General features: G+C 52.7%; 1 protein-coding gene across 11 annotated transcripts in view; it reads right to left on the bottom strand.

The window, feature by feature from the left end:
- Positions 1-21,649, bottom strand: part of EPB41L1 (erythrocyte membrane protein band 4.1 like 1) — a 95,595-nt gene that overhangs the window by 32,582 nt on the left and 41,364 nt on the right. For all 11 annotated transcript variants that reach the window (XM_068912078.1, XM_068912075.1, XM_068912083.1 and 8 more), the window contains 4 exons: positions 6,150-6,357; positions 4,369-4,533; positions 320-424; positions 188-230 (listed from right to left, as the gene is read on the bottom strand). In XM_068912078.1, the coding sequence (XP_068768179.1) occupies positions 188-230; positions 320-424; positions 4,369-4,533; positions 6,150-6,338 (502 nt within the window). In that variant the 5' untranslated portion in view covers positions 6,339-6,357. The remainder of the gene's footprint in view (positions 1-187; positions 231-319; positions 425-4,368; positions 4,534-6,149; positions 6,358-21,649) is intronic.

The raw sequence follows: 21,649 nt of genomic DNA, 5'->3' as shown, positions 1-21,649 counted from the left end.
TTCTGCCCCTTGTTTCTCTACCTCAGCCAGGGATCTGGGACCTACCAAGCACACAGAGTTACCACAGCAAGTGGCAGTGAGGGCTCAGCCAAGCTGCAAGCCATGGCTGGGACCAATCTGGCTGGGAGCCCAGTGGGCAATGGGGAGCCCCAAACCCGGGGAGGAACAACCCTCCCCAGCCACTTACTGCGGATCTGCTTCTTGATCTCTTTGGAGGGATCCAGCCAGTTCTGAAACAAGGAGACGTCACATTAGGGAGGGGGTGAAGGGTCAAGTGCTGGGGAGGGAGCAACCTGCATAGAGATATCCCCATGCTCACCTTCTGGCTGTCCGAGTCACAGAAGGTAAGGCCAAAGTAATCCTTCTCCAGGAGGTTGAGGTGCTCACACACCATGTCAAAGAGGACTTGGCCTCGGGCATGCTTCTGCAGGAGACACAGACAGGCAAGGGAGCAAGAGAGAAGCAGGGGCAGGCCACGAGCAGGCTTTATCTGTACTCCTTCAGACCTGGCAGGTCAAGGCAGCAGCCACAGGGCCCAGGAAACCTCCACCCTCACCTGCCCCCAGCGCCCCTTCATGGCTCCAGAACATGCCAGAGGAGGCAGGGATCACTGCAGGGGGAGGGCAGCCACTGTGGCCCAACTGGCTCAGGGCAGCATTGTCCCTCCAGGCCACTACTGGAATACTGCAGAATTGCCTTTAAGAGCAGCACTTTTTCTCAGGCAGAGCTCAGCCTGGGCCTCTTCTCCATCATGGCTGACTGCTGGAATTGCCATCCCGAATGGCATGGAATTGCCATGTTTGGGGGATGCTAGCCTCCAAACACTCCACACTCCCAGAGCTGTGGGGATCTTGCTCGTCCTCGCGCACTCAGGCCATCTCTTCCCCACAGCCTATGAGCAGCGCCATCATAGCACAGACCTGCACGTGGCAGGTTGCAGGCCCCATGTCACCTTAGAGACAGCGATACCAAACCAGAGCGGGGTCCAGGTACCCCAGGTACCTTTGGAGAGCTGGGACAAACATGCCCCAGCACTCATGGTAGATGGCACTGCTTGCAGGACAAGCTCCTTCCTGATGCCCTCTGGCAGGGGCTGGCTGGGTCCTGAAGCATGACAGGATAGAGGAGAGGCAAGAAGAGCCTGAGCCAGGCACCATGATGGAGGATGTCCTCATTATCTAGTCCTTAAAATTCTTCTGTACATCTTCCATTCATTACTTGTGGCAGTGAGTCGCAGCGATCACTTATGTAGATGGAAGAATTACTTCTTTGATATGTCCATGTGTTTCTCATATTTACAGCCTCCTAGTGCATGTATTTTCAGACTTGGAGCGCCCAGTCTCCCTTCTCTGAAGCATCTTTTTTCACAAGTACCTTTACCAAGTACCCTGCACATTGAGGTCCAGGGCACCACTCTCCCACAGAAATCTGTATGACTTCAGCACTCACTGCCTCAGAGACCTCACTTCTAAGCTGTTCCTCATCAGGAAATCAGCAGTTCCAGTCACCATTTTTGGATCTTCTCTTTCCTGCTGAACCAAGCTTTGAAAACAGGGATTCTGCACACCACATGTGATGCATATAGGGGGTCTCATATTGAATGGTTTCACTCTCCTTTGGGGCTTTTTTTTTTTTTAAACAGAATTAAGCATTAACATCCCCCGTGTGCAGGTAAGGCAAAAACTCTTTCCATCAGGCCCAAGGGAAAGAAAGAACTTCAGCAGAAGCCTTTATTTGCAAAACAATTCCTTCTTCTCTCCCCCACACCCCAAATGACGTTTTCATAGTGTAGAAGCTCCCTGTTAGTTGAATCAACCCCCATCCTTTGCACTGCAACAACAGAAAGCTTGGCTTTACCATGAATACAGCTCCACACATCCCTGTTCACTGCCAACCACATGCACTGGAAACAAAACCAGACTAGAAACAAAGCCCAACAGGAGCCAGGACAGTAATGCACTGCTTTTCCTAAGCTCTATGAGCAGTATTGTTCTGCTAATGAAGCAGTCGGCAATTTTACAACGTAGATTTTTGTTTGCATGCAGGTTTTGCTAGGCAAATACTAATGGGAGATTTGGAGGAAGGATGACAACACCATGTGCTATGTCAGGGCTTAGGGTCGTTGGTCTTTCCAGCCTCGTGAGCTCATTTTAGTCACTATAGTGATGTGTTCCATTTATTGCTCGAGAGGGCTTTCATCTTCGCGACTATCCATCTTTCCACAGTCACTAAAGCTCTTTGTGACCCATTCCACTGTTAAAGTGACAGTTAGGGCTGCAGGAGCACTGAGATCAAAGAACTTGCTTTCAGTATGGCAGTCCAGGGGCCAGGGCCCCTGACCACCAGCTGCCTCGAGACACTCGCTATTCCCATGCAACTATGGAAAGCATACAGCCACACTTCTTATGTTCATTAATCCTTTGCAGCCAAGATCTCTGAGAGAAAGGACCTGCATACAAATCCAGGTCTGTTCTACACAGCCAGCTCCTGAGCCACTGCTACTCCCACTGGGGAACATAAATCCATTTAACCAAGTCACCAGTGGCAATTGCAAAGGTCTCCCTGACAAAGGCATAAGGATTTCTGTTTCTGAAGAGCCTCAGCTTTTGCTTTTTTTAAGCAAAGTTCCTAGTCCTCCTAACTGAAAAGATGTCCTTCCCATCAGGAACATGACGCAGGTCAAGGAGGTGCTGTCCTCCTGAATGAGTCTGCAGGTAGGAGACAGCAACAAGTGCTGGGGCAGAAATGGGCATTCCCAGCAAACACTCCTCTCATTCTAGCTGGCTCTCCCACCATACCTGGGTCACAGAGCCATTCCTCCATCCTTTTTCAATAGAAAATAGCCTAAAATCTAGCCTTGAATTAACCCGCGCTTTCCCCAGACCTGTTTACGAGACACAATGAGCAAAAGAAGAGGTCACCACACAGGCAGCAGTTGAACAAGCACTGCAGCAAGTTCCTAGTGCGAACAAGGCCACTGGCAAGGGCCATTCCCAGGCAGGTTCCAGAGTTGCTCTGCAATGCCAGGGAAATCAGCTTACTCACGTACCTCCCCAGTCCATACTTGCTTGTGCACACCCCCCACTAAACACTCACGATGCCACACAAATAGCAAGCAGCCTACGCAGAGAGCAATGTGTCAGACTGTATTTCTGGGCCCACTGCACCATGTGCACACATGATATATCTACAGTTACACACGTGTATCACCCTTGTTTATGCACAAATACACAGGCACACGAGCATGCTACTTCCAGATGCTGATACACCTCACCAAATGGTTCCTAGCTAGCCAGTTTTACAGGGAGGGACAGCCAGGGACTGCAAGATGAAAACAGAGAGGATGGAGTGAGGTGCCGTTTGTAACACTGCCAAAATGCATGTGGATCTGTGTGTGTATGCACATAAACACGTCTGTGCCTGTCCCTTGCTGCATGAGCTAAGGCGGTCTGTGCATATTGGCCTCTTCGCACAAACACATGCACACACATCTTTTGCCTTGGCACACAAGATAGCCAACATGCTGCGCCCTTGGGGTGTCAAGAGATACATTAGCATATATAGACATGCGTCATACACATATTTTTAGGCAAAGCTCTATCCTCCACCTATTAAGCTTCCACTTTTTAAATGCTTTTTCTATAGCTAGTCTCCAGGCTGAAATTCCCTGCTAGGATCTGTCTTTCCAGATTTTTTTTTTGGGGGGGGGGGGGGGGGAGGAATTCAACTTAAATGGCCATTTCTGTGGATGAAGCTTGCAAAAGGAGACTCAATTCATTTCTCTATATAGAGAAATATTCTCTGTATTCTCTATAACTAGAAAGCTTTCTTTAGAGGAGCCCTGACATCTGGGTACTTGCTGGAAGCCAGCAAAACTCCTCTTGCCCTGAGCTTAGATGGGTACCCAGGCTGACATGTGTCCCTTCCTTGGCTCCGACATATCCCACTGAAGCTTCTGCACAGAGCAATCTGAATGCACACATGCAGGTATGCAAGTGCACCTTTGGCACTCCTCCTCCTGTGAGCCTGTCCTCCATAGCCCCATAAACTTGCAGCTGGAGCAAGGCAGCACAGGACATGGCAGGGAAGCTGTCCACAGTACCTCCCAGACCACATACACACCTGAGCAGAGCAGGCCCTAAGAGGGAACCCAGCAGGGCTGCTGCAGCTGCAGCCAGACTGTCACACCGAGGAACCTGGGGATTCTGTGTCCTTCAGATGAGCCTGTCAAAGCCTTTGCTTTGGCCCAAAGCACCGACCCTCCCCAGTGATGCCCTGATGATGAAGGATGCCAAAGGGGACAGTGGCCCTTGGCCCCCTGGGAGAGAAGAGGCCGAGCATCTCTGAGGGCCCTAGCCTGGGACTTACCTCCACTTCGCACTCATACTCGGAGGCATCGAGCAGGGTCACTCTGCAGAGGGCACTCTTGACTTTCTTGGTGATTTTCTGGGGTGATTTCTGGGTCTTGCTGGGTGTTGTTTTATCAGAGAGCCCATCTGTTTCGCTGTAATCCTTCTCCTCCATGTCTGTGCCCTGGAGGGCAAGAGGCACACAGTGTTACCCTGCACCCGCTGCCAGGATGGGGGCTGGGGGAAAGCCCTGAGGACAGGTAGGGAGACAAGGGCAGCCAAGCAGGGGCATGAGCTCCTAACTGCTAACAGCAGAAAACAACCCCCTCCTTCTGCCCCTCAGGGATACAGGGAAGGGAGAAGGGCCATGGGTCCATCTTTCCAGGCTCCCTATGAAGCCAAGACAAGAGGCCCTCTCCTTGGTTGCTTGAAGCCAGGAATGCAGGAGACCAAGAAGCTGTGGTGGCATGCCCAGTTTGCGAGTGCTCAGCATCCCTGCCACATGCCAAGGCAGGAGGGGAGAAGAGATTCTGTGGTCTGGAAAAGTTGCCAGGCTGTTTACAGTCAAGTCTGCTATCCCAGGCCCTTGGAAGACAGTCAGAGTCAGAGAAATGACCCTGGAAAAAATGACACCCATGAGCTTGGTGTCACTTCAGCACCTGAGCCCATCATGCTGAACTGTCTTGTTCAGCAAGCAGAAACAAGACACCATTGCATTCCCTCACTAGGATGGAGCTAAGTCTCCTCTGCTTTGCTGGCTGATCCAGCCTGGTAATGTCAATCTTGGGGTAAAGCAGCTGCTCCCATTTCTGCTAGACATGGTTGATTTCTGAGACACTCAGCTACCTGCTCCCTTCTCCCTCCCTTGGTTTGGATACCATGGCAGTGCCATTTCTAGTACAATCAGTGCATTAGCCTTTGGGCTCTGGTACTCTTTCATCTGTCCTCCTGCTCACAAAGCGCCACCACTTTGTAAGGAGCTGCACAGAGAGCTGGGAGGTAGCCAGGCTAAAGGAAGAGCCAGCAGAGCTTATCCACAGCAGTGGTCTTATGGGGCTAGTCTCTTGAAAGTGCCCCTAAGAGCTGTTGTAAGGCCTAAAGTGTTGGAGAGCACGGGACTCCTGGCAACAACTGCACGGGAGCAAGGATGCAGCAAGGGGCAGCATTGGTGCACAGAGCTATTGTAGATCACCTCCATCTGCTATGCCCTGTAGGCTTCTTGCATGCATGCACGGGCTGTATGTATGGGCTCACAGCCTGGCACAGGAATCGCAGCAGGTAAATTTTTGAAAAAGGCGCCATGCAGCTCCCCATACCCTGCTTGCAGGGCCCAAGGATGGATAGCCCTGCTCCCCAGGCGGGGAGGGCGAATGCCATTCGTAAGGACAAGAGGCTGCAGAGCCAAGACACAGAGAATGTGTCTTCACACATAGGGCCTGACACGTACTGGCCAGGGGCTCGCCCGGGCCCAGCATGTCCACCTTATCTCTCTGCAGGTAGCAGTTTTTTTGTGGACGAATTTAGTGCTGGAATCAGGTGGCTGATAGATTTGGGGTGTCAACTATTGGCGAGCCAGTGCCAAACTCTCCCCTGCCACTCTGCCCAGGCTCCTCTGCTCTGCTCTGCTCTGCAAAGATTGGGCTAGTGTGGGAAAGGGCCCACCAGCAACTCTGCTCCCTGGTGCTGCCGGGACTAGCCACGGGAAAGGCTTCCAGGCAGAGGTATTCTCCCCACGATGGTCATCTGGATCCACAATCTTTCCCTCCTCTGTCCCACAGCTCCTAGCTGTTGTCTACTCACCGGCTCTGCATTTTGGGAGTCAGGCTGGGCCACAGGCTTCTCACTGGCCTCAGCATCCCGGCTGTTGGCCATGGGTCCAGGGCTGGCAGCCATGGCAGTGGGGCCAGTGGCGGCTGCCTCCAGCTGCTGCTGTGGGGCCTCCTCCTGTGCATTCTTCACCTCCGAATTGGGGCCTGTCTCTGTCGTCATGGTCGCTGCTTAGTGTGCCCTGGCACAGGTACAAGATAAAATGAGCAGAGAAAATGAACAACCGGCCCAGCCTTCATCCCAGTCTCCTCCGAGCTCGAGGGATCAGTGCACACAGGGACGAAAAATGCAAGCCAGGAAGATGGAGGCACTGAAGCCCTTTGCTGCATGCACAGATCCACTGGGAGTCCCTGGCTGATCACCATCAAACAGCACTGCCAGCCACCCGGCTCATGCTGCTTCTTGCCTGTAGCAGGTGGCTGCTGTGCAAAGGGCCAGCAGTAGGGACAAGGGACAGGTGTTCCCAGAGGGCTGTGGGAAGGACGCTCTGACTGAAATGCTAGAAGCCTCTGATTCAGGCTGACAAGCAATATGGGATGCCAGAATTTCATGGTCAGTTGAGCCAGAGAGGTAGAGTCCACACAACGACCAAGTTTGAAGGTAGATACTCCCTGCCTGCTGAGGCCAGCTTACAGCCAGCAGGCCCAGCATGGCCTCATCCAGCGCCATGGAGGTCCAGTGAGGTGGTGACCACAGCTGCACCCAAGCAGGAGGATTAGCGGGTTAAAGCACAAAGGCATCCTGCTCCCAGAGCACACACATGGGGTTCCACCTCACCCACAACCAGGACAGAAAACTACCCTTGCCCTGTGCCAGCACCTGCTGAACCGCTCAGCACCAGGGCACTGAGGTGCCCCCACCACGATATGCAAGGGTGCATGCTGATTGCACCAGCTAAGGCTAATCCACTGTACTCTGTGCAAGAAAGGATCAGAGATTCTCCAGTTTCAAACACTGAGCTATTAAAAACTGAGCTGCCGGCACACCATACAGGGCCACTGCCTTTTGACCAGAATTGGATTTAATTCAGAGGCTCTGATGACCTGAAGCTCCCTGGGACAGGAAGGATGCACAAAAGTGCCACTGAATAAACACAGACGTGGAGAGAAGTTGAGCATAGCAATGTGAGCAGAGAGCAGGGCACATCCCCAGTGCTCCACTCACCTTCCTATAGCCCCATCAATGCTGGGCAGACAAGAAGGCTTAGCCATACCCAGCCAGTTCCCCATCGCTGAGGCCTTTGGTACTTTTAGAAGAATTTTTTACACATGGAGGGGATTTTTCTGGGAGGAAAGATCAGGTAAAAGGGCTGCATTAATGCAAGAAATTGCAAACACTGACAACTCTATATATTGCATCTAGGATAGTTGTTTTTTCCCCTCTGGAATTCCCACTAGAGCAAGTGAGCTGGATTCGCATAGCCTTGCAGCCCAGGCCCTGTGTGGCAGGCAGGGACAGCAAAAATCTGCCTCCACTGCCAATGCCTCTGCTGGAGCAGTTTCACCATCTCTCCAGCCAAAAGATGCCAAAACAGAACCACCAGCCAGGAGCAGGGAAGGGAGATATAATTTCAGAGCTTACTGATCCTGGCTTGGGGTGTTCAATAGAAAATATATTTTTGAAACCTTTATGCTGTCCTTGTTCTCTACATGCATTCTGCCATTTGCGTTGCAGTACCACCTACCCATGCAAAAGCACAGGCTTTACTGAATGTAGCTGAGTGCAAATTAAGAGAATAAACCTGCAAGCGTAGACGCCTCTAGCCAGGCCTTACTGTATGGAGTCTGAAGCAGAGAAACCGAGGCACGGAGCCCTGCTCTTTGTTCCTGCCAATGCCACCTATGATCCTTAACCAGGGAAGTGGCCAGCACCACTGACAGCAAAACAAGACAGCGGCAAGTGAGACAGCCCATCTGCTCACCTCACACACAAATGATCTGAGTGCATGACTCGAGGCAAAATTAAGGATGGACACAGGGTGCACTCTCCCACGGCAATTGTGAAGCTACACAGCCCATACGACATCAATGGCTCCTGGCACGTCCAGCCCTGCTGATCTGCAAAAGCAGCAGTGGGACTGCCAGGGACTCCCTGGGAATGAGCCACCATGTACACAAGACATTGGTCACCCACTGGCCACACACCCCCCAGTTCCCAGCTGCAGAGCTCTTTGGGCCATGGGCCAGCCATGAGGCACCAGCAGGCAGTAGCTGCAAAGTATATTTACACTGAGTGATGGGCAGGAAGGAGTCTCAAGCTCTCAATAACTGGCTAAAGACAGGGAGCACTTGGAAGGCTATCACTGTTGCTGGAAGATGGAAGAGCTGGCTCAGCTGACAGCATGCTGCCCACAGTCACATCACCCACCCTTCCCACATCATAGCCACATGAAGCACTTATAATAGCAAACTGGAGGAAAAGCTGCACTTTGGAGGACACTTCTGATCTCCATTGCTGAAATCACAACCCATGTCCCCCTGCTATGTGGGCCAGAAGCCTGCTTCTCCCAAAACTCATCTCCTCACAGGTTCACTTGCCAGGGAACAAGTACTGGCGGCCAAGCAACTCTAGGTTTTTACCCCAGCCACCAGTGGCGCTTCCCCACACCAACACAGAGGGGTGCGAGGTTCGCTGGGCAGCTCAGCATCAACACAGGGCAAAGTCTCTAAGGAGCTGCCTGCCCAAGGGCTGGACGAGTTGCATGGTGACATTACATCCCTCCACCATCAGCCTCCTCGCAACTCCCAAGTGTTGCTCTCGGAGGTGGGACAGAGAAAAGCCAGGTCAGAACTGTGCCTGTGCTCTTAAGACAGTTAGAAATAGAATGCTTTTTCTTTACAAAGATTTCTCTGTCAGCTTTGGGCCACAACTACAGACTCTACAATCCAACTCAAGCGCCAGGCTCTTCAGCAGTGGTGGCGCAAGGAAATGCCTCGTGTGGTCCAAGGCTGCTTCTGAGCTTGCTTGTTCTGAACCATGACCATGTATGTGCAATGAAGCAGCACCCATCAGCCTGAATTCAGGGATGATCTGGGCTAGAAGAGCAGAGCAGGGGTCAGAGTATGCACGCTACAAGTGGGGTTGCTGTAACAACAGCGCCAGGGAGTGGAGAGGAAAGGGGCTCAGCAAGGGCCTGAGCTTTAGGGAGATGCAGGCAGGCTGCACACAGGGAGAAAGGGCACAGGCAAAGCCGGGCAAGATAGAACCCTCCCCCAGGGAGGCCCAGGAGCATGCCTGCATGTTAGGCCTGAGGAGCACCAGCAAGCCCACCTCTGCCTTCAGGTGTCCAGCACAAAGGTAAGATCTGAAGTTGCACCCAGAAAAACTGTAAAATTAGGTTCACAATCCTCTCTTCAAATGGAAGTAAATACAAGGAATAGGACTCTCAGTGCTCATCTTGGAGCTACACATCAGCTCAAATACCTCATCTTCAGTCAAATAAAGCTTTGCAGGACCTCAGCAACTGCATCTCCTCCAAGACAGCATCTTCCTGCATCATGCACATGCAGATTCCCTGCCTGAAGAGGCCATCCATGCTCTCCCATCCCTCCTCTGCCTCTCCAGCCAGCCTCACATACTTCTAGCTTAGAAGCCTGTCCTAGTCTCCTTTCCAAATGTCCCTGCACCTAATGTGAAACACAGAAAGGTGCAATAATCAGTCTGGCTCCTGAGAGAACAGCCTTTAAAACTCAGACACACAGGGATACGGAGGAGATTGCCGAGGTCACGGTACAGAGATTTTGTTCAAATAAGAAAACCTGTTTTTTCATACCCCTCCTGCTTTGGATGCTAGGTGTGACCTCCCTCTGACATCACCCACTAGGGCAACAAAGGACAAGTTCTCCCCCAGCACTCCAGGTGCCCATTCCTAAGACAGGCAGGACAACTTGCCACGATCTTTTGAGGAACATCAGCTCAATCGTTCTTATAGCAGAGCCACATGCTTCGCAACGGGTACAAGAAAATTTTTTTGAATATCAGCAGCAGTTTATTTTTTCCACTGATGACACAGGATGGAGGGTTGCTATTTTTCAGCTTTAAACTGAAACAGTTACACTTTCCTCATTTAAATCCATATGTGTATCATTTCAAAGAGCTTCAGTTTTGATCTCAGTGTGTGCATTTTCTAATTTCTAATTCTCTACAAGAAAATAGTCACTTTGAACCAAAAAACACACTGAATTTTTCAATTAAAGTTTCAAAACTTTCTTCCAAGCCATTTTTCCTGCAAAATAGAACATCAGTTCCCTAGGAGAGGTTACAGGTGGGATTGGATGGGTATTTTTTCAAAGATGGGAGACTAGGACTTTGTTGCAATTCTTCCAGCTAGCCCTACTTTGGTAGATTAAACTCTGATTCAAATCCTCTGATGATGGGAAGGAATTGGTTCCAGACTCCAATGCTGAGGTACCAGGTCAAGTAGGAATTCAATGGCGCTCTCAGCCCAAGGCCTCTCCCACACAGCAGGAAGCTTGCAAGGGGCAAAAGCTGCAGCAACAACTGCCCCGAGCCTGGTGGCACATCTCTGCAGTCACATCTGCAAAGATATGCAGCATATTCACCTGAATAAGCAGGGCATGCATGTCTTCGCCAACAGGTTGGCCAGCCTGGTAAGGAGGGCTTTAAACTAGGAAAGATGGGGGAAGGGGAGTGGTATAGTGACAGGGTAGTCAGTAAAACACTGCTCAGGTCAGGATGTGTCCAGTGGGTACACGCTGCCACGGGAGACAGCATGGGACACGGCTATGGAGGATCCTCTTGCACCTCTCCTGAGAAGCCTGCATGCTCGATTGGCTCTCTGAAATGCCTGTACACCAATGCACGCAGCATGGGGAATGAGCAGGAAGAATTAGAGATCTGTGTGCGCTCATAGGGCCATCATCTCATTGCAGTGACAGAGACACGGTGGGCTAGCTCACATGACTGGGATGCTGTCATGGGTGGCTACGTGCTTTTTAGGAAAGACAGGCCAGGAAGGCGAGGTGGTGGAGTTGCCCTTTATGCGAGGGAGCAACTAGAATGTATGGAGCTCTGCCTAGGAGTGGATGAAGAGCAAGGGGAGAGCCTATGGGTAAGGATTAAAGGGCAGGCTAACATGGGTGACACGGTGGTGGGGGGTTACTACAGGCCACCTGATCAGGAGGAAGTTGTCGATGAGGCCTTCTACCGACAGCTGGAAGTAGCCTCACGCTCACAGGCCCTGGTTCTCCTGGGGGACTTCAAGCACCCTGACATCTGCTGGGAAGAGAGCACAGCTCTCTTCCCACATATAGCCCCCTTCCCACATATTCTTAGGCCTCATCTCCTTGTCTGGATCCAAGCCTGGAGTCTGGCTCTACCGTCACAGGAAGCTGCTGACATCTGTGGGATGGGATGACGTTCACCTCCAGCACAAGGGAAGAAACTACCCCTTTCTCTGCCCCCCACCACCACACACAGTAGCTGGCCTCCCAGCACCGACTAGAGCCTCCCTTTCTGTACTGCCCCCTGAGAACCCCACCACCATGCCCAGCCTCCCACGTGGCCTTCAAAATCCTAGCCCTTTCTCCTCTCCTTTCTCCTCTCCTTTCCTTCGCACCGCCTCTCCCGTCATCATTCATAAATCATGAGCGTATCTTGCTTCTGTCAGCTCCCTCCAACCCCAGCTCAGCCCCTTTGCTCCTCAGTGGCTCTGCAACACAGGTTTCTGCCCGCCTCGGACACAAGGGACGCAAACTGCAGTTTGGGAGCTCTGGCCCAACACAGCAAGCTGACCTCAGACTGGAGGAAAGGAAGGATGGCTTACAGGGCAAAGGAGATGTGCTTCTTTTACATCCCTCCTCCCTGCTTGCGTTACAGCACCCCTGGCTGCCAGCACAGGCCCCCCTACACTGGGCTCTGCACACACAGCTGCAGTCAGAGCTGCCCCCTGCAATGAAGGGGCAAGAGAGGCAAATGCGGGGAGAAGAGACACAGGGCAGCTGTGGCTGGGTCCAGACCCCTGGTGAACCTGGGATTCCCCACTCCCTTGCCCACCACCTCCGCTGCAGTACCGGCTGCCATCTCTCATGCTTGGGGAACACAGAGAGGCTGGCACTCCTGCACTGAGCACCAGCAGGGGCCCATGGACATCCAGCCTCACAAACTGGATCTAAAATGAGATCTTCTCCAGTACAGAGGCCAGTGGAGGAGAAGCGGAGGCACAACCGCACACCACATTGCAGGATCACCTCTGTTCTCTGTACATCGATGTGCTCAGCAGCAGCACCATGTGCTTGGAGCCATACTGAAGCCAGGGAGAGGGTCTGGGGCTACATGACAGCAGAAAGGGGCACAGGCCTGAGCCAATGCCACTCTGTCATGATCCAAGCCCTGAGTCAGTGTGTTAGGTGTCCATCTTCAGGATAAGCTCAAGGGACTGCAGGGTTTCTGCTTTAAAACAGGCAGGAGCTGCCAAAGAAGGTGAGAGCCCAATGCAGGAGTGCTGGGGTAGCTGAGCCCATAGGCTATGCTGCCAGCATGAGGGCAGAGCCCCAGCAAAAGGGCCTAGCAAGCTCCCAGAGACCATCTCTGCTTAGATCACAGCAGAAACATGAGCACTGAAAGGCCCTGTCCCAGCAGGGTCACAGCAGCAGCCCACTGAGCCCTCCGCTCCCCCGGCATCTGCTTCTCCAGCATCTGCACATCAGCACAGAGCATCCAGGAAAGACACTCAAGCCTTTCTGCACTCCCATGTAGGAAGTCACATCTGGCTACAAACCCTGCAGAAGCTGCAGTCTCCCTGCATAGGCTGTGGCTCATCTGCTAGGGAGACAGCAAGACTGTGGCAGGTTAGGAGACAGAGATATCACTGGAAAAGTGTCACAGCTAGTATGTCTGTCCCTGCAATTCAGAGCTCTCTAACAATTTTCTAAGCTTTTCTCAGGCAACTCCAGCAGTAGCATCAGCTGGAGATTCATGGAGATTCACTGCTCCCTCTGCATGTGGGGCTGTGCTGGGTTTCACCAGCACTACTCAGAGCAGCCTCTGCACTGCTGCTCTGCAGAACACCCAGGACCACCCCCACTATGCCCCAGTGGAGCATCAGCCTGCGCCTGGGAGAGCTGGGACTGAATAGGCACAGGCACAAAAAGGCAGGAATGGCAGGGAAGCCTCCCCATCTCTTAGACTGAAGGTTTCCTCCTCCAGACCCTCCTCTCCACTACACCTCAGCTGGCGGAGCAGTGCTGGAACAGGAAGGCTCCAGTCCTGGCTGTAGCAGGCTAGCAGAGCCACAAAGACTGGAAACCTAGCACTGGGAAGAAGGGGAAGGCGAGACACTTGCTGAGCCTGTAATGGAGTTGGCAGCCTGCAGCCCAGCTGGCATGGTGCTTAGCTGAGCCCTGCAGATGTGCACTGGCCCTGTTGCAGATGCAGACAGCGTGAGCCATGGCAAGTACAGCAAGGGCCCCACATTGGAATAGCCACAAGGGCTGCATTCAACACCTAGCCTGGCATCTGTGCCAAATCCAATAGGCAGCAGCATTGCAGAGAGCCTAAGGGCTCGCTGTCCATCCTCCTCTTCCTGCCCACAGCTGAGCTGCGCAGAGGCTGCCACAAGCGCTGAGATGGGGCCGCTTGCAGTGGCTCACCGGGAAGGCACTTCATTTGTACTCTGACCCACAGAGCGGAGCACCCCTATGTACAAGCTCAGCCCCTGGCCATCTGAGGCTGACCCATGGGAAAAGGCCTCTGAGGCAGTGTTAATGCCACTGCACAGACCACCCCTCTCTGTCGAGCTTGGTAGAAAGCAGAGCTCAGGGATGCCACAGGACTGCCAGTCCACGCTGGGCATGGGAGTTCAACCCACAGCAAAGGTTGCTCAGTGCGCTGGGGGCACCTTCAAAATTCACAGCTACAGACCTGAGGACTGCCCAAATAGAGGAAGCCTGTGCAACCCGCTTTCAGCCTCTTCCTACTACCACATTATGACATGGATTCCTACTACACCTGGCCTACCTTCCTCATCCTTCCTGCCTTGCTCTGCATAGATGAACTTGCAAGTTTTATGTATTCATACATACGTATGTATTTCTCTGTGTGTGTGCATATGTTAATATTCCTCTAAAGGGTCAGGCTGTCCTTGTGTGAGAGACCAAGAAACATCACTGTCCACGCAGACAATCACAGAATCACAGAATGGCCGAGGTTGGAAGGGACCCCCGGAGATCATCTAGTCCAACCTCCCTGCTCAAGCAGGCTCCTCTAGAGCACATTGCCCAGGATCACGTCCAGACGCGTTCTGAATATCTCCAGCGAAGGACACTCCACAACCTCTCTGGGCAGCCTGTTCCAGTGATCAGGCACCCTCACAGTCAAGAAGTTTCTCCTCATGTTCAGATGGAACGTGCTGTGTTTCAGTTTGTGCCCATTGCCTCTTGTCCTGTCGCTGGGCACCACGGAGAAGAGTCTGGCCCCATCCTCTTGACACCCTCCCTTCACATACTTGTACACATTGATCAGATCACCTCTCAGTCTTCTCTTCTCCAGGCTGAACAGGCCCAGCTCTCTCAGCCTTTCCTCAGAGGAGAAATGCTCTCTCCAGGAGTGCCATGTCTCTCTCGTCCTGGGGAGCCCAGAACTGGACACAGCACTCCAGGGGAGGCCTCCCCAGGGCTGAGTAGAGGGGCAGGATCACCTCCCTCCACCTGCCAGCAACACTCTGCCTCATGCACCCCAGGAGACCTTTGGCCCTCCTGGCCAAAAGAGCACACTGCTGGCTCATGCTTAACTTGTTGTCCACCAGCACTCCCAGGTCCTTCTGGGACTTGCCAGCAGGTCAGCCCCCCCCCCCCCCCCCCCCCCCCCAGCCTGTACCGGTGCCTGGGGTTATTCCTCCCCAGGTGCAGGACCCTGCCCTTGCCTTTGTTGAACTTCAGGAGGTTCCTCTCCGCCCAGCTCTCCAGCCTGTCCAGGTCCCTCGGAATGGCAGCACAGCCCTCTGGTATATCAAACACCTATACTACCTATAACAGCTATGATCTCTTCCTGTATCTTCCTCCCTGCTTGTCTTTCCCACGGTGTTTTCCTCTTCACCCTCTTCAAGACTGCGTTGGGATTCACAGGTTTCCCAGACACTCTGCCCCCACACTTCCCTCAGCAGATTCACAGCTCTGACATAGCTGTTTCCCTCCCAAAGGCTTTCCTTCCCCGCCTCTTCACAACAGTGTTTTACCTGAGCCCACTTACTGTTTATACCTTCACTCAGTCGTTGCTGAGTTGGTTTTTAAGGATGATTCTTCACTTTGCTGAGCTTCCCCCTTTGCTCTTAGGCTCTTTCTTCCCCTCACTCTCCTCTGAGGACACCTGCCCATTCCCTAGTTGGGGTAGGAAGTTTTTCCACTATTTCTGAAGCAGCACACACACACACACACGTCTCTCTCCGCAAAACTGGGAATGTCTACTGAAAGTCTGAACATGGGTCTTTTCTAACTAGCCAGCCCAAAATACATGGAAAGGTGGATTATTTTCTCCTCAAGCCCTGCAGGCCTCCACAAGCTTTAGCACAACAGCAGTGTTTAAGAGCTGCGCAACAACCAAATGGTGCCCTTTTTCCTTCGCCACCACGTGTGGCATCTGCCAAGAGCCTCAGTTGCTCCTGCTGGCAAAGTCTACAAGCCACAATGTGGGAGAGACCACTGCAGCTGTGATCTCCATAGATGGGATGTGTCCTGAGCATAATGCAGCTATAACACCAAGTAGACTTCGCAGAGCGCCCCTCAGGTGAATGCGTGGATGGCTGCATGAGCGGCTGCATAAGACCATGCACAGAGAGTCAAGTTGCTTTCCAGATCTCTTGGAAACACCCTATAGCTTCCCAGAGCCAGGTGCCAGTGCTCCAAGCAGCACCAATGAGTTTACAAGGCCATGAGCACTCAGCACCACTCTGCAGATCTGCAGACCGGCCATGGCCTTGGGGCAAGGGCTGAGCTGGGAGAGGACAGGCAGGGTGAGGAATAGAGGCAGAATGCAGCGCTGCGTTCCAACCACCTTAGAAACACCACTGAGAAGCACTGAGTGAAAACACATGCAACCACCCCAGCCAGGAGTCCAGGACATCCTCCAGAGACATATAAAAGGAAAATGAGGAAAGAGGTTCCCAAGCCCCTGGCGTCAGCATCAAGCTGTCACACAACTCCCATCGCCTGGCACTGAGGGGGGGGGAGCGAGAGACTTGCAAATGCCACAGGAAATTCCATTTGACATTAAGTCCGGCTTTCCTCATCACAGCAGGCAGTTGAAAGAGTTGTGTCTGCAGGGAGTGAGCCCTCTCCCAGCCCACAGCTCTGCTGAAGGCCTTGCAGCAAGGCCAAAAAAAAAAAAAAAAACATACAAACTGCCCTGCTGGTGGGGGGGCAGGCAGAAATGTCAGGTGTCCCCAGCTCCTGGAGACTGAATATAGCTCCTCCTTGTGCAGTGTTGGCAGGAAGCAGAGACCTACGCTACCCCAAATTGGTGCCCAGCAGGAAAATTGCCCCCCATCTCCCCCACAACCCAAGCTCTAGAACCTGCACTGCATCCAGGTTAGTGCTCCGCTGTGCCGGGTCAGACGCTGCAGCTGTCTGTAGGGAGGCAGACAGGATCAGTCGACCCCCGCAACACCTCCAAGCAGCCTGTTCTGCCAGAAAGCATCCCATGTATTTGCCTTATCCACAGCCAGGCAGTTCCTACCTTGGCAAGAGCTCCCTGGCCCCATGTCTACAGCACGGCTCCTCTCTGCCAGGCTGCTGCTGTGTGTACAAGGCACTGCTTTCTGCAGAGCAGCCTCTTCTTTAACTTGAACACCCCCAAGCATTGATTGATGCATACTGCAGCCGCAGCAGAGCCAGGAACTGGGCTTCCTTCCCACTCTGCCAGGCTGGGCTCCCTCCACAGCCCCCTCCAGCCAGCACTCCCTCTTCTGCCGCGGGAGCTTTCACAAGCCAGCTCCTGCCTAGCAGGGAGCACTGCAACCCCTACCGCATCCCCTCTGCGTGGAAGACACTCCACTCGTGTGGAAGATCATTTCAGCCCACTCTGCCTCCATCCCAGTGCTTGGTCTCTCTCGCCTGCAAACGTCTGACTCATCCCAGGTCAGGTAGCAGAGAATAGGCGCAGCCTGAGATCTTTCTGGGATCCTTCCTTGCTGCATACACCAGCAAGGAAGAAGCTTTGCTCCCCAGCCTCAGCACCGGTTTTTCAGCAAGGAGCTGATACCATTATCCAGTTTCATCCCAAATTAATCTGGCACCTCTCTGCATAACCCAGATCCCTGGAACAGGTCCTAGGGCAGAAAACACTGTGCTGACACTGAAACATACCATCCAAATATCCCACTTGTACTAGTTCAACACTCAGTAGGTGTTGAGATGTGTTGGCAGTGAGAGCTGAATACAAGCTTTTATTACTACTATCCACGCTAAAGTGTGGTCCTCTCTGACACCCAGCATACCTCTGCTTACAGGATACACAGCTCCTTATGCCCCCTTGGCATGTGGGAGGAACAACAACTGGGAGTAAACACCAGGGCTGGTTATAGAGTGATACCCCTATCAGCAGCATGAAGTGCCTAAGAGAGCATCTGTAACACGGCACTAACTGCCAGGGGCAGAACACAGCAGGCTGTAACACTGCCACAGTGGAGCGTCAGATCCTGCCTGTAGTGAGCAGTGGGAAAATCCAGAGCCATGGGCAATGCTGCTGTGGGACAGGAGAGGTGCTGGTCCAGCATTTCCCTGCTGTGCAGCCACCAGGTGGGCAGGCAGCATGGAGCAGCAGCTGAGGATACACTGGCCCCACAGCTCAGCCTACTGCACTCACCCCTCTAGGGACAATCAGCTGCTCCGAGATCACCAGGCAGGTCCCACTCCAAAGGCAGTCACCTCTTAGCCACAGCTCCTCCAAGCATTGCCTTTTTGCTCCTATGCCCTTCCAGCCCTGGGGCTGCCTGTAGTTTGACAGGAGAGATGTGGTGGATGGGCAATCTGACAGCAGGGATGGAATAATGTTTTCCCCGCACCCAAAGGAGCCAGCCACATAGCCTGCATGGAAGAGCAGAGCTTAAGCAGCACCCACCAGTTAGGACAAGTGCTGATGAAAGCTTCCCACCACTTCAAGCCATCAGAAATCCCATAGAAAACACAAGCCAAAGGGAAAGCAGTCTGTAGACATGCTGCCAGCAAGCTCTCTGCTCTCAGGATGCTGGCACCCATCGACACGGTCCACCCAAGCAGAACCTGATTGTGCAGTATACGGAGAGAGAAAACCTCACTGAGCCCTGAACTGCTCGGTTGCTCACCAGTTCAAGCTCCCCAAATAATGCTCACTGCTCTGTGTCCAATGCTCAAAACTCACCAGGCATCAGGACCACATGCTCCCCTCCCTGCAAACTTCAGCCTTAGGGAAGCAAACAGGACAGGGGTCAGGTCACAGTCCCAAGGGCCCCCAAGTCAGGCAGATGCTGACAGCATATCAGAGAGAAGTTTGATGGTGAAGATTTCTACCACCACCACAGGCAGTTTGTAGCTTTTGAAGGGAAGAGGAAAGCACTAAATGCTCCAGGGGGCTGAAAATGCATGGACAACACTGCCATTCTACAGTGAACCCCCTACCTTGAGCCAGAACAGTCCTATACCAAGACAAACATAACTCCATGGTGCACAGATGTTGATCTCTGTGTTACATAGAGCATGCAATACACAGGCCTTTTACCTCTCCTCTGGAAAAGGCCAGCTAGAAAGGAGCAATTTCTGCTGTGAATTCTCCCTATGACAGAGTTTGCCTCTGCATTTTCATATCAGGAGAGCAACGTGGCTCTGCAGCCTGCACCAATTATCCAACATTTCCTGTTGGGATTTTCATAACCTCTGGCTTGCAGGCTGGGCCCTACTCACCTGTAGAGTGAGTGCAGGGCAAACACCCCTCAGAGCCCTGCTTAGTCATCAGGATTTCTGGCGCAGCTGGAAGCACGGCAGCTCAGCAGCACAGCCAGTGCCATTTCACATCCTGTCAGTAAATGCACAGCTTCCTTTATCCCTGGCTGGCGAGCATTGTGCTGAATCGAGGCACTGTTCAGCCCAGGCTGGCGTGCACAGTGCTGACAGGTGATGATTTCAGCCTCATGAAGGGACTCCTGCACACTGCTACCAGCACAGGACAGCAAGAACAATAGCGACTTTCTGCCCAGAGCATGTCATGCAACCCAATGGATCCAGCCACGAGCACAGAGGGCTCCTGGCTGACTGAAATGCAGAAACCTGGTCGGGGGGACACAGTTAGGACATCTCCAAATGAAGCCACAGGAAGGGCTCCAGAAGTATGTACACCCGATGGAGTACACCACAGGCCTAAGGTTCCTGCAAAAAAGTTCTGAGACTTTAGTGACCTTAAAGTAGAAAGAGAACGGTTATAGCCAGCTATAAACTGAAGAAGGGCTCAGCAGGAAACAAAATCTACCAAGTCTTCTCTCAAAATACCAGCAAGACACAGAGGGACAGAGCACAGTCAAAGTCCCAATCCTATGAATGGTCAGCTCCCTTCTTCCAAAAGCCATGCTCACCCTTTTGGGCCCTAATTTAACACTCTAATCTCAGCAGAAGAGTTCCTACAAGTTTAACTGGGATGTGGATCAGGCCCACAGCTCTCCCAAGCTGCAGCTACAAAGGTAGGGAAGTCAGATGGACACAAACACCAGAGCTCCCATAGGACAGATACTGCTACATACACAAGGGGATAGCAGGCCAGACTGCACCAGGGACGAGCAGCCAAAAAAATTAACAGCTTTTTCAGCCTTGCACACCACCTCATCCTTACCCCTTCAGGCTGGAGCTAGTGCAGGGGCCGCAGCCCACCAGCACTCAGCAACATTGCTCCTGTAGCAAGAGCCTTGCAAAGGGCCAGAGCTGCTTCTTCCCTCTGGGACAGCATCGTCCCAAGTGTCCCTCTCATCTCTCCAACTGCATGTAGGACATGGCAGACAAGCCTCCCTCCTTTGCCCTTCAGGAACACAGGCACACATCAGATCCTCGCTCCACAGAGTCACTGCCTGCAGCCCTGCAAGCACCATCTGCAACGCCTCCTGGAGAAGGCTCCCGAGAGGCAGCCTGATTTTTTCCCCAGTTGTTTCAGTGGGCTAACAGAAGTGATTCCCTCTCCCTGCAAATCTTGCTGGATGGAGCTCTCCCTACCAACAGGGCAGCTCTATTCGAGTTGTTAACATGAAGATCTGATGGTAGCTCACAAGGGCCAGATGCCATGAGACACCCTGCCTGCCTTCCAGTCCTCCCAGGAGAGGGTGTCTACCCACTGTCTCTGGGGAAACCTGCTACCTCACAGCTCCCAAACAACATGGAAAAATGTGGAGGAAAACAATGCACAAAGATGAGCTCCTTGACGTTCACAGCTGAAGTCCTCTTACAGCCACAGACCCCAGTACTTGGCTTTGGCTGCAGAACCTCCCCATAAGCAGAGGAAAGAGAAGCAGACAAGAGCTGAGAGAGGAGACAAAACACAGCCATGAAAAGGAGGAGAAAAGGGAGAGATGGCAGCAGACCAAGGCCCAGAATCTATAACCCCAGCTCAAATTCAATGTGACACGTGATGGGAAAGACCTAATTTATCATGTTGGGCACAACCCCCATGCCATGCCTCAGTCAAACTCACTCGCACGTCAAGACTGCTGTGCAGAGAATAAGGGAGGTGGCAGTTACTACTTCCACCCAACACCGTGCCCACTGCCTTTGCACCCTCAGAAGGATCAAATAGGCCTGCGGCAGGCAAGTCAGTCAGTCAAAAGCCATTGGAGATACCCCACCATCTGATCATCCCTTAATCACATGAAACACCCCTCTGCTGGCTCTCTAGGGCAGCCTGGAAAAAATATTAACAGCAAAAAATCTTACTTCAGTGCCTGGCAAGAAGCAATGAATCCGATTCAAGGCAGGAAGGGGCACAGGATCCTCAGGCTGTCAGCCTGGAAGGGACCAGCTGGGCCCACAATCCAGTGGCCCAGAAAAATAACAGCAACGGAGGCACAAGCCAGGAGCAGGCACCTAATAGCTGCTGCCTCTCTCCTCCTTAAACACAGGGGCTGGATTACTGTGTCTGACTGGACACTCAAGACCAGCAGTAAGACACCAAAAACAGCACATCACAGACAGACAGACAGAACTCCTTAAATGCCCTACAACGGTGAGCAGTGGACTAGGGAAAAGGACCAGCCCTAGCCCTGTGCTATGCAGAAGGCAAAGCCCTGGCTAGCCTGCCTTCATGGGACTCCTCTTCCCTGGCTCCAAAAATTGCAAACAGTTAGACCTGAGAGGATGTACAAGGCATCTGAGAGACTTCAAGCCCTGGGGCTTGAACTGGGTCCTGCTGGTGCCTCAGTCCCCTTGGCATCAGTGCCTATGCTGCTCACAAATCAAGCAGTTTCAGGTACAACTATAAAGCGGTGGGCTTCCAAACCCCCAGTTTCACCA

Source organism: Struthio camelus, chromosome 18 (genome assembly GCF_040807025.1).
Source record: "Struthio camelus isolate bStrCam1 chromosome 18, bStrCam1.hap1, whole genome shotgun sequence".
NCBI lineage: Eukaryota > Metazoa > Chordata > Aves > Struthioniformes > Struthionidae > Struthio > Struthio camelus.
The sequence above is the reverse complement of the archived record's forward strand: the minus strand, read 5'-3'. Positions and strand labels throughout refer to the sequence as shown.